Source organism: Meleagris gallopavo, chromosome 28 (assembly GCF_905368555.1).
Source record: "Meleagris gallopavo chromosome 28, MGAL_WU_HG_1.1, whole genome shotgun sequence".
NCBI classification, from domain to species: Eukaryota; Metazoa; Chordata; class Aves; order Galliformes; family Phasianidae; genus Meleagris; species Meleagris gallopavo.
The window spans coordinates 1,557,840-1,570,491 of NC_139431.1; the positions used below are offsets into that span (position 1 = coordinate 1,557,840).

Below are 12,652 nucleotides of genomic sequence, written 5' to 3' on the forward strand. Positions count from 1 at the left end.
AAGGTGGAGCCCAGGTGACATTTAATGGATTGACTGACAACTGTGTGTTTACTAAGAGGATTTTATTTACATACCCAATGCAAAGCTCATTCCATACAAAGTTGGCTCCCATGCCCTCACACGATACATCTGCCAAGTTTTACAGTGCAATTTAGTAACAGCTTTTAAATATTTACAGAAAACACTTTTTCAAATTACAGCTTAAGGCAGAGTCAGGGCACAGTGATAAGAAACACTTGGTGCAGGGTTATGCTAGGCATGATAGAAGGACAAAGTGGCAGCACAATTCAAGTTCAGATTCATTGGAAATTCAGATTGGGATCTTTCCTAGAAGTCCAGCTGGTTAAAAAAAAATGCAATCAACAAAAACAGCCCTGCTAGCAGCTTGAAAAGAGAGCTGAGATCCACATACCAGCAGCTACTACAAAGGTTTGGCTAACACAGGGGGGAGGGAACAATCACACACACATCTTCAAGTACAGCTCCTGGAAACAGCAGGAAGCAGGTGCAACTGTGATACAAAACCTACCAGTGGAAAGGGATGTCCAAGGCTTTCAGAGGATTATATGCAGCCCTGTGGCTCCTACTGAAAGGCACAGAAATGAGGTACCCAACTGTTCCTTACGCCTTACAAAAGCTTTAAGTCAAAGCTGAGGTTTCAGACTTTAAAACACATGCACTAAAATGCACAATATGTGTTATTATTATTATAGAGATTCTCACAGCAAGTTGTCACAACTTAGAGTGGTACAGCTTCTCTTATCTTTGGTATTTATAAATAAAATGTCTGGTCCCTTTAATAAAGGGCTAATAGTGCCACTACTGCCCCCAGATCCTTTATCCTCATCCACTGCAGCTTCAAAGGATTTTGCTTTCTGAAGTGTTAAGGCAGTAACTAAGCTGTTGGGAATTTCTAAGTATTAATACCTCTCACTTTCCTAGTGGTTTATAAGGCAACGTTTTCCAATGGTTCAAAATAAACTGCAGGATGAGGACAGGACAGTTTGAGAAGTAGCCATCAGCCCTCCACTGAAAATAAAGAGGAGGGTAGGATGTCAAGTCACTGACACAAAGCTGGATCCTGTAATCATTACTTCAGTTAGCCCTTATTCACGAGTAATTTCTACTGGCTACAGTGCTCCTGGTGCTTCTATTAAGGCTGTCCTTGCATTTCAGCTTTTCTAGGATCCAACTGGTATCTAAGCTGCTTATGGCAAATAGTTCAACTCCTGGGACACATCCCAAAAGCACAGGGTGGTCGTGGAGAGGATGCAGCGAGTCACCAGCCAGTCTTAACTACATGCAGACAACTTTCAGTCCCCCAGTCAGGCCCTCACAATGGCACTCAATTCAAAAGACATCTGGGTGAAAAGTCCTTAAAAGCACCTATTAAAAAATTCACAACAAACCCTATTTTCTTTTATTTCCTAATCTAGAAAGTTAGAACTAAGTGTAACAGAACATTCCTAGTACTTTGAAACACTGCTCTCTTTGTTTCTAAATAGCTTTTCTGGCCATGCTATGCCATTAGTGTTCAGCACCAACAAAGGTCTAACAGCCTTAAGACAGTTCTAACTGACTGATGCTTTTAGAGACCTCATTACAATTTTGAAAACACCTAATTGCAAATTACAAGACTGGTACCAAGCCCAAAGGATAATGCCACCAGCCACTGGAAGTGCAGAGCTAACTACAAACCAGGGGCAAAGTGGAGCTCGTGATTATAAAAAGAAATTATCAAGCTCAGCTGAGGCAGAATCCTCCCTCCCAAAATGTTCCCAGAGATGTTCAGGCAAGGAAAGGCACTTTGGGGCTCTCCCAGAGAGCAGCCTGATCAGAACTTGTATAAATGACACAAGGCAAAAATGTAAAGCAGGCTGTGGGTCCAGCCACCCCAAACTGACCCCATGAGGCACCGTGTCTTTTGGAGACCACAGGGACAGCTGCTTCTGCTCAAACCAAGAGCAAGAAGGCCACAGAAGATGGTTTTTACAACTGGTGAAGGATGGCCATCTCAAAATGGCCAACTGATGGCAGCAGCAGGAAGCCCACGGCTGACCCAGCCGGACCCACACACCCACCACTGATCAGCTGAAATGAGTTTTTCCTCCATCTGTCTGCACTAACTCCAGATCCAGCTGTAGTCTTCATCGTCTGCATTGCTTACAGGTGTGTCCTTTCACACAGGAACTGAGAACTGGTGGTGCCTGGTGATGGTGGGAGAAGTGGCCCATTTCTCTTAGCGCTGTCTGGAAAAGAAGAAGTGTGCAATCGTTTTTAATTTAGAAAAAATATTAAATGGCTTTGAGGGGGTCACTGCTTTAGTACCAAAAGTAAAGTGCACTGCAACTTGAGGCCACTGCTACGGAGCTGAGAAATGCTGTTGAAGAGGCTTCCAAGTAGCATCAATAAAAAAAAAAAAGAAAACCCATCACTACAAACTAAAGTTAAGGCAATACAAGTTGTTTCCTCCTAGATAGTTTACCACACATTTGTCTGCCTCAAGCTTTAATTATTGCTATGTCTCCTCTGTACTGAAGTCCTTTGCCACCAGGAAAACACTGCTGATAGAATTGGCAGATTGAGTTTATCACTTAATGCAGGACTGGCGAAGGGCCTACGTGAACATCACACGCTTTGCAATGTCACATGAAGGCTTGCTCTGATCTCCCAAAGGTTTGTACAATCTGGTGAAGAATTTAGAAAGAAAACTGTAACTCTTGCTCCCGAAGCAGCAGAACGTGCTTGCAGCAGTGATGGCATACAGCTTGTGGAAGTTTGCAATGGTGCAAAAAAGAACAAATCCTTAGTAACAGAGTGTGTAACAAAACAGCATCCTGAAGTCTTCAAGAGGTAATAGCCCTCAAGTTTTCTTTAAAAAATAAAAAAAGTAACATTTTTTTCCTTAAAAAAGAAGTTCGTTTATGGGTAAAAACCCAAGGTACAAAACGAATTCCACGGCTCAGAAGCTGTCCCAGGTAAAAGGTTCATTACTTTCCTGCTTTCATGTAGGATGGTATTGCTCCTCGGGCTGTCAGGCCCTCAAAACGCTTGTAGGTGTAATTGATGAAAACCCAGTCCTTGTTCTTGTAGTCTGTCTCTGGGTGGTTGCTTGTTGCCACTGATAAGACAGAAGAAAAACAAGTTATCATTTGGAAACTGCAATATTTCCCCTGCCCAGCACACACACCAAGCACTGCAGGTAAGAGAGGATGCTTCTGAAGAAGGAGATACAGATTGAGCAGTCAATTCCATTCTTCACTCCCAATCAGCAACTGCAGTTGTGTGTTTTTTAAACACGTGGAACAAATCACTTACATGCACAAGGGAAGCATTTACCTGTTGGCTTAAGGATATCAGATTCTGGAAATTCATCAAAGTTTGAGGTATCATCAATGCTTTTAATTTCTATTGAAATTGCAGCAGGTCTCTCCCTGCCAAGAAGAACAGATTGAGCATTAAGGTTTCAAAGGCAGAAGAAAGCAGGATTCAGACGCTTCCCATTTCTTAACAGAATCAAGGACCAAAGGCACTTAGACCTTAGCAAGCTTCAGATACAGCCCAGAATACTCTCACCCACACCTAGGCATGAGAAATGCCAGCCAAGCTGCTCAGTGATGCTCAGCAGGACTAGCAGTGACTTCTTCTGTAAAGCATCTTACCTTATATGCTCCCAATCAACCCCTTCAAAGAACGGATTACTCTTTATTTCCTCCACACCAGATGCACCAATTCTGTGCTCCCATTCACAGCAAAATCTGGGATGAAAGGAAGAATGAAAATGAAGGAAAAATGAAAGCATTCCATCCAGAAATGGAATAGCTTTCCAAACTGACAGCACCACAGTTTCCCCACATAAAAATGGAGAAGGCTAAAGGCTCCCATTTCAAAGACAACGCATGAAGTTCTGCTTAGCAACATCACATCAAGTGCTGCAGTTCAGATGTGATGCTCTTCCACAACAGAAGTGGAGAGCAAGAAAACATACAAAGCCTCAAAGCTACACATTGGTATTTTTGTCCTGAAAATGGATAAGTGGTTGAAAATATCAGGTGTTTATGTAAAAATGAGAGTCAGCATGCATCGGGATGTTGCATGCTCCAGCACATACCATGCCACGAACCTTGCTATGTTCACCACCTAGTTCTGGCCAAAAGATTAAGTCACTTCCAAACAAAATAGGAAGTAGAAACATTCCCACTTTGCCAGACCAGCAGCACTGTCATGGGAACACAGCGCAGTGCTTTTTGAGCACAGTGCAGTCAGTGCTCCAATGAGAGCTCTGAAAGACAAACGTCTCAAATGCTGAACTCCCTCATCAAATAGATGGGCATAACAAACTGTGCAGCAGTCACGAGGGCTTTTTCCCCCATGTGAAGCTGGCTGTGGAAGCTATATAGTACCGTTTACAAGACAAAGTTAGTACTGTATGAACTGGCAAACCATGGAACAGGCACCTTAAAATAAGGTCCTTGGCTTTGTCAGATATTGGGACTTCTGGAGGAAACGTGAGGGTCTCTTTCCAATTCATTACTTTCTTGTAAGTTTCTTGAGGAGTCTCAGAACAGAAAGGTGGATAACCTGAGGGGGAAAAAAGAAAACATCTTGTGTAAAGCAAAAACAACTCCTTTAGTTACTGGAGTCTACGCTGCACCAGAATGCATCTTAGAAGCCATGCAGGAGATGCTTTGAGAGCCTGACCCCAGCACGCAGACACAGCTGATGTCCAGCACCACGACTGCTGGGAGTGCAGGCAGTGCTCAGTTCTTACCAATCAGCATCTCATACATGATGACCCCCAGCGACCACCAGTCACAGAGCTTGTTGTAGCCCGTCTGCATGAAAACTTCAGGAGCAATGTAATCCGGAGTCCCCACAGTAGAAAAAGCCTGAAATGGATACCACGAATTACACATCCTTAGATAAAACTTGCCGATACGGAACTTGAGCAACAACAGTGATTTCAAGGGAGACACCAGGCTGATTAACTGACCCTTCAGCAAAGTTGGTTGAAGGCTTTCTATCAAGATATGCAAAGAAAAAAATTGAATTGCTTACATGAAGGAGTCTTAAAATACCAATGGGGAAACTGGGAAGGTACCTTTGTCTACACGTAATCATTAACCCTTTGTTTGCCTGAAAATGGTTTTAGCCAGCAGGCAGCAGCTCTCAGTGCAGTGCTATCTCAGGCACAACTGCTTGGCAGCTGGATGAAGGACAAACAGAAATCATTCCTTTTTGAAAGAAACACCACAAATCTCAACTCCCACGTTGTTCAGAACACATGTGGGTTAATGCCTGCCACGTACAAGGGTGTCCTATTTGAGAGCAACAGCTCCAAAGAGAACAGCTCCAACAGGCGAAGCGTTGCACTCACCAACTGCCGTCTGTTTCTCTTCCACGTCTCTGCTTTCCGTTTGGAATTCATGTTCTGGAAGGCTGAAGGGGATTGGGATGTTTCAATCCTACTGATCACCCGACAGACAGTTTTTACTCCAAAACCATGACACTAAAAGTCTCCTTTCCAACACCACAGGATTGCATTCAGCTGAGCCCTCGGATGTTCCCACCATCCCCACCGTCCCCTATGGCCAAAGTTTACCACCAGTTTATTGGTGGGTGCACACCTGAATTCAGCTCACACAAGATAAGCCCCGTGGGCCATGAAGCAATCAGCCTGCCTCAGCAAGTGATTAAATGCTCAAGACCACCGTGTGCACATTTATTAATCTGAGATAACAGCTAGCATCTACAAGTTACACTGAGCGCATGCTAAGAAAGGCTACAGCAGTGCCTACCTGAAATACCAACTGCTGGAAATGAAGATGTCTATTCAAGTAACTGACACTGTTTTTATGAAGTAGTTCTGCAGAAAATCAAAACTACACTTTGAGATGCAATGCTGATTATTAGACCCAAACAGCAGCTCTTAAAGCTCACACTGAAATGCGCCAGTCAGATACCACAGATAACACTCTGAAGCCAAATCACTTACTGAAGTCACTGGGAAGGGAATGGTTCAGGTTCCTATAGAACTCTGTTCTATGGGCTTTCTTCAGTCCAGTGCACAGACCAAAATCTGACAGTTTCACGTGGCCCTAGAAACAAGAATGCCCAAAGTACAACAGCGTGAGAATTGTCATGACAAGTGAAGCTGTACACTTCTTACAGTCCCTTTATTTTGGCAAGGAACAGATGTGCTCTTTGCACACTCCTTGTTTTAACCTCAGAACTGAGCTATTGATGTTTTCATCACTACTATCCAGATAAAACCCTTTTTCTAGGCAGCAATTTAGCTCAAGAACCCTCTGTTCCTGCAAGCCCTCTGCTTCAGAGTGAGAGCAAACATCCCCAGAGGGAGCTGCAGCCCCTCCACAGTGCAGTGACTGCTGGATTGGAAAGGAACCTTGGATCCACCCCAGCACACAACACCACCTCCACGCTCACTGGGTGTGATTAATTTTTTTTCCTGCAACTAAAACACAAATCCTTTTCAAAGTCCCGAGTTTATCTGTGTCTAGATGTGGACATACTGAATTACAGCACTAATTCCAGCAGCGTGCTATTAGCTGGCTGGTGGCAAAGTATAATTTACTGTTGGCTCACTTCCAAACTAGCTAAATCTTAAGCCAACTTGTAGCAGGCAATAGGGCAGCAAGACAAGCGAGCTTTCTGCAGAGTGCCTGCAGTAACCACTCAGAAGCAAACAGATAACAGGACAAGCCTTCAGAAAGACATCCTGATTCTGAGGGAGATAACATCTCTACTTTCAGTCTCACTGCCAGAGCAGTTAGATGCTTCACGTTTGATATGATCAGCTGCCCAATAGCTGGCAAGGGTGAGCATAACAGAAGCAAGACAGAAAGGAAACGTCTTTGACCAAGAGTGAAGAACTGAAACTCTGTATTTCAAATTGCAGCTGAAATAACCAAGAATAGCTGAACAACAGTCACAAGACAGCTCCTAAGTGAGGTATGGATAAAACAGAGGATGGATTTATTGGCTTTTCCTCCCCCCAGCAACATGGTAAAGGCCAGGCTATGAAATAAGCAGTACTCCTACTTCCAAGCCCCTGGCAAGCTGTCAGTGCATACCTTGCTGTCCAGAAGAAGGTTGTCTGGTTTGATATCTCGATGGATAAAGCCCAGCTGATGAATAGAATCAATGGCAAGCACAGTCTCAGCTATATAGAACTGTGTCTCTTCTTCTGTTAGCGTGTCTTTTTTCATCAAGAGTGTCATCATATCACCTAGAAGCAACACCCCCCCCCCGACAAAACAGCAAAGGTAAAAAAAACAAATGAATCTACAAACCCCAGTCCCTGATCATACTTGTAATTAGAAAGAGATTAGAAGCCCTCAGAGGGAAGGAAAGCAGCCTTTTGACTTCGTGCAGTTACCTCCAGGCAGGAACTCCATGATAAGGTAGAGGTTCAGCTTATCCTGAAAGCTATAGAACATCTTCACTACCCACAGGCTGTCTGCTTCCACAAGGATGTCCCGCTCAGCACGGATGTGGCCAACCTGAAAACGTGTGCATTTCATTAATTACAAGCCCGTGGTTTTATTAATGCTTTAATGTCATGGGAAATTCAAGTTTTACACTGATGCTGCTATATCCCTGCATGTTCTTCCCCAGTCTGGGAAATCCTATCGAGCACCAACTCCACATCAGCCTTCAGCAGGAAGATCTTAGAATCATAGAATCAGATGTGTAAGACCTTTTTATATTCAGAGAAGTTCCCACTGAAAAGCTTTCAAGGTCTGCTGCCTTTGGACATTTGTACCTGAATTACTGCCAAGCATTAACATACACACAGGAGGGCAAGACAGCACTAACCCCATTATTTTAAGCAAGGATACAAGCAAGAGAAATGTAAACCAAGCCATAGTGTCCCATATAGAAAGGGACACTACATTTTAATTCTCAAGTCTCAAAGGATTCGGATTGCCTTCAAGTCAGAAGTGCACATGCAATGAAGGATTCTACTAAAAACATTTATCTCAGAACTGCTTCAGTAACAGACCGCTCCAAAACGGAACGTATTGCCATGGGAAAATTCAGAAGGGGAAACACGTGGTCGATTATATAAGCAACTGAATCATATATACAGAAGTATCTCCATGTTTATGAAGATCTCTCACAACTGGGTGCCTTGAGAACCAGCTCTTTTCTAAGCAGCCTGAGTGTCTTTCAGGCCCTTGCTTCAGCTCCTTCCAACAGCCTGAAAGCACAGCACCCTTTGGCAGCGCTGCACCAAGCAAGCACAGCACTGCTGGGTTCGGTACAAGTGTGTTCAGACATGGAATCCAGTTCCTGGTTTTATGACCACACAGCACCTCCCAGATTCATCGCAGTGCTGAACAAGAAACGACTGCCTGACAACATTCCCATTTCCTCCATGCAAAATAGGGAAGAAAGAGGCACGCTGCTGCTTTAGCTAGTAACCCTAAGATGCCCATCACTCCCTCTACACACACGTCACAATTACCTCCCAAAGTCACCCAAGGCACAGAAGTGGCACTGCTAGTTAAGGCAGCTATTCACCTGCTCTTTCTCCAGCATATCAGCTTTACGCAGGATTTTCATGGCATAAACGTGGCCCGTGTCTTTCTTCTGGACGAGACGCACCTAGAAATGGCATACAGCTCGAGTCAGACACAGCACTGTCACCCCACCTCTCCACAAATCTGGGTCTCAGCTCCCATTTCACTCAGTTGTATCAGACTACCCAAACCCAAATCATTGTACAGTGCATGGCAACGGCAAGGAAGCTCTGTTAATTCCAAGAGATTAAGTCATTTTAACAGACTTCAACTGGTGTAAACTACGTAAGCCTTTAGCAAACAGCAGTGCCACGTGAAGATGCTTGTAGTCATCCTTCCTGGACCCACCTCTCCAAAAGCTCCTCTGCCTATTACTTTTAAAGACTCGAAGTCCTCCAGGCCGAGCCTTGTTCTCTTCAGGCGAAGGAACTCGGTCTCCTTCTGTGCATGTGCTGATCTCCTGATCCTTTTCTGCAGTTCAGGGAGAAGAAAACACAGCTCTGCAGTTGCGATCCGTGCAGTCACAGCAATTCCATGTAAAGATGCTAGACCGCCATTTGTACAAGATTCCCTCCTACTACCTAACCATTACAATGATTTTCCCATATTAATTACCTCCTCATCTTTCAAGCCTTCTTCTTCCATCATTTGTTCTAGCTTCTTTTGTCTGAAGGAAAAACAGACATCAGCAGAAAGAAGTTGAATCCTTGAACATTTTCTCTTAATCAATGCACATACACAGCTCTGGTCTCTGCCTGCTGTGAAAGGAGTAACAAACGTACATGATCCATAACAGAATCAGATACCAAAGTAATTCTGAGGAACCTACTACTGCTGCTTTACCATTCTTCAGCAATTTCCATCTCTACATCTGATAATCCAAACCTGCCTGAGTTTCACACGTCTGATTCAGGTGTACATTTTCACTGTATGGAACACAGACCGAGGAGATGTGAGGTCAGTTCCTGCTCCTATCTTCAGCAGCTCTGAGACCAAAGCCACATAAACACTTAAGCATCAAAGTCTCACTTCTTCCAGGGACACATCTGTGGATCTGGACCACAGTTTCTCTGCATCTCAGATGCATCAATGCCAAACGTCACTCTCTATTTCCTGATACTGCAAATATTTGAGAAAAGGAAATTTGCCAGAATATATCTTCCCACCTAAGAAAAATCAGATAGCAACTGCAAGCAAAGAAGGAAACAAGATTTCAGAGAGGAGAAGGAGTTCAGGGAACACATGCTGCGATTATTGGGATCTCCTTCCCAATACTGAGTGCATTCACAGCTGGCTGAAGTGGGGTTGTGAGTTTTGGGGTTTACTTTGGTTTGGTTTCTCCTGTCCTGTGCAAATTCCTTCAGTGCAACACAACAAGTGTGCTGAATTCCCTGACTTTGTGCAAGTCATTCTTGACAAGATCCCCTTCTGACCCCTGTGCCACTGCGCAGCTGCTGCGATGCAATAATATTTTGGGCTATCACTTCCACCATCAGGCACATTTCAACTGCTTCACCCTCACTGCAGTGCCCAGACGTCTCATCTCACACTCAAATAAAGCAGACTCAGCACAACCGAACGATGCTGAAATCCCCCTGAGCAACCGAAGCAGATCCCACCTGCACTTCAGCTCCAAACTGCACATCCACACATGCATCAGTTGTGGAAAGAAAAGCAAACGCAGAACTTCTGAACGATGCTTTTTCAAAATTTTAAGTTAAGCAGAAAAAAAGCCTCACTGAGGTTCTGGGAGCAGACAATAGCACTCATAATAGAAAGCCAGGAATTAAATCAGTGATATTTTCTGTTTGGATTAGACCTCAATCTCTCTTTAAAGCGAAGCTTAGAAGAAAACGCATACACAAGACAATCTTTATTTCTAAACTGCTTCCACGTTTCTGCAGTTATTGTCATTACCAAGCAGTCTTCTTGGATTGAGCTCAGATTTTGGCAGTGAGTCTGCAGGCAAACAAACACTGAACCTCTTAGAAAATTCTGATTATAGGCTGCATGGCAAACTGGGAGCACTGCAGACATCTCTGTGCTACAACTCGAGGGTACCCAGCAAATTAGAGGCTTCTAGCCAAAGGAAAACAAAATTAACACTTGTCAGTGCAATGACTTGGTATATTATGGCCAACCAGCTTAAGGGGGTGCGATGGTTAATTCAGTTAACTCAGACACACAAAGGCAGCACTGGGTGACAGCAGTGCCAGGTGATGGTGGTGCACAGGCAGCAGTGCTGGGACTGCCACAGCCTCCCAGCCCTCTCTGCAAAGAAACAACAGAAAGATGTGGGCTTTCTACCTCCAAACCACACTGGAACCAACCCAGGCACGTCTTCTACTCAGTCCCATAACCTGACCTGATGGACACGAGGTACGTGTCCCTGTGCATTGCAGGGAGCAGGACCAGCTGACTGCTGAAGGTCCCTTCCAACTCAACAATTTCTATGATATACTGTGATTTTAAGCTCGCTCGCAGCCCTACCCCTGCGTGCCGTTACCTCATCTCTCGCTCTTCGTGCTGTGCTATGAGGTTGCTGTAGAAGTTCTCCAGCGTCACCTTCGTCATCGTCACCCGCTCCTTGGTGTGGTTGCTCATAGAGGAGCACGGCGTCGGGCCGGTCATGGCCATGGCTGCGAGGACAGGAGGAACAGGTGACAGGAGCAGCACACAGCCCTCAAACCAGAGAGGTGCTCAGGAAGGAGATGCTGGAGCGCAGAGACCAGAGGGGACGTGAGTGAGACACAAACAGCACAGCTGCCCGAGCTCAGATTGAGCAGGGGAAAAGTCTTACAAAATAAAGGTAAAGCCAGGCTTCCTGTTTTGCACATTTTTGACCTGAGAATAAGAGGGAAGGAAACTTAAGAAACACGGTGCCCCAGAAACCACAATTTCAGGCAGCACTGAAAGCAGTCATTGTCCCCAGCGGCTTCTCAGCGTTCCTCTGCTAACCGAGGAGCTCCTGTGCCCTCGCTGTGATCTCATCCAACTCCCAAAAGCCAACCAAGGAAGGAGAAGGGCAATGCTGCTTTGGAGAACTCTCCATTCACACCGAGTCCACGGGTTGAACACCCACAGTACTTTGCTTCACATAGAATCACAGAACCACAGCATCACCACGGTTGGAAAAAACCTTCAAGATCACTGAGTCCAACCATCCCCCATCCCCAATAGTTCTCACTAAACCACGTCCCTCAACGCAACAACAGCCGCAGCCGGGACTCTTTTAGGGAACACCTGGGCGCACACTCGGCCGCATCGCTCTGCTCACCGAAACGCAGCAAAACGCGGAGATTTGAGGCAAAAAATTCAGCCTTTGGGGGAGCGTTGCGGGCGCTGCTCCCATTGACCGCACGGCGCCCCGTTTGTGAGCCCGACAGCCGCGGAGCGCCGCTTGGTTTCGTTTCCCGCGGAGCGGAGAGGGAGCGACTCAGGAGCCGCAGGTGGGGGGGAGGGAGGGAAAAAATAGAGGAGGAGGAAGGAGAAGTGCCGCCAGGTGCTCCCGCAGCGCGGAGCGGACAAAGGGCCCCGCCCGCCCCGCTGCCGCCCCCAGCCCCGCACAGAGGCACGGAAGCGGTGGACGGCGGCTCTTACCGGAGAGCCCCCCTCGGGAAGGGGGCGGTGAGGAGCGGACCGCAGCGCTGCGATCGCGGCGCAGGGACCCGACGGCCGGAGGACAGGACGTCAACGAAGCCGAGCGGAGCGCGCCCCCTCGAGAGCCGGCGGACCCCCAGCACCGCACCCACCGCCCCCCGCGCGGGCCGAGCGCCCTAAGAACCGCCGGGGCACTGCGCATGCGCCACCATCCTCCCGGCCTCGCCCCCGTGGCCCGAGGGGCGGGGTTATCTCTGCTCCCGCCCTGGTTGAGGAGGCGTATGCGCGCTGCCGCCTGCAGGTTGGGCGGGAGGGCGGGCTCTCAGGCGCGTGCGCCTGAGGGGCGGTGCGGGACGGTGTGGGACGGTGTGCTGTTTCTTGGTTTTACTCTTCGTAAGGATAAAACGCACGAATTCTGTTTGAAATTAACCTTGCTCTCTTCTGGGCTCAGCCCTGTGCGTTACAGCTATAACTGTGAGGTGTCTGCAGTGCAGCCGTGGGGAGCT

The 12,652-nt window shown here is 46.4% G+C and overlaps 1 protein-coding gene across 3 annotated transcripts; it reads right to left on the reverse strand.

Annotated features, from left to right (window-relative positions):
• Positions 1 to 45: 45 nt before the first annotated feature.
• Positions 46 to 12,396, reverse strand: STK38 (serine/threonine kinase 38). Of its 3 annotated transcripts, none has more exons than XM_085210570.1 (14): positions 12,147 to 12,396; positions 11,053 to 11,185; positions 9,162 to 9,213; positions 8,895 to 9,017; positions 8,548 to 8,631; positions 7,400 to 7,523; positions 7,095 to 7,249; positions 5,996 to 6,098; positions 5,378 to 5,439; positions 4,772 to 4,889; positions 4,458 to 4,581; positions 3,663 to 3,758; positions 3,340 to 3,434; positions 46 to 3,121 (listed from the first exon to the last, which is right to left on the reverse strand). In XM_085210570.1, exons 1-14 carry the CDS (start codon positions 12,346 to 12,348, stop codon positions 2,991 to 2,993), a joined length of 1,602 nt encoding a protein of 533 aa, XP_085066696.1. In that variant the 5' UTR covers positions 12,349 to 12,396; the 3' UTR covers positions 46 to 2,990. The 3 variants fall into 3 exon arrangements, with proteins under 3 accessions (XP_085066696.1, XP_010722550.2, XP_085066697.1); XM_010724248.2 differs by lacking the exon at positions 12,147 to 12,396 and adding an exon at positions 11,824 to 11,944; XM_085210571.1 differs by lacking the exon at positions 3,340 to 3,434.
• Between the last annotated feature and the right edge of the window lie 256 nt (positions 12,397 to 12,652).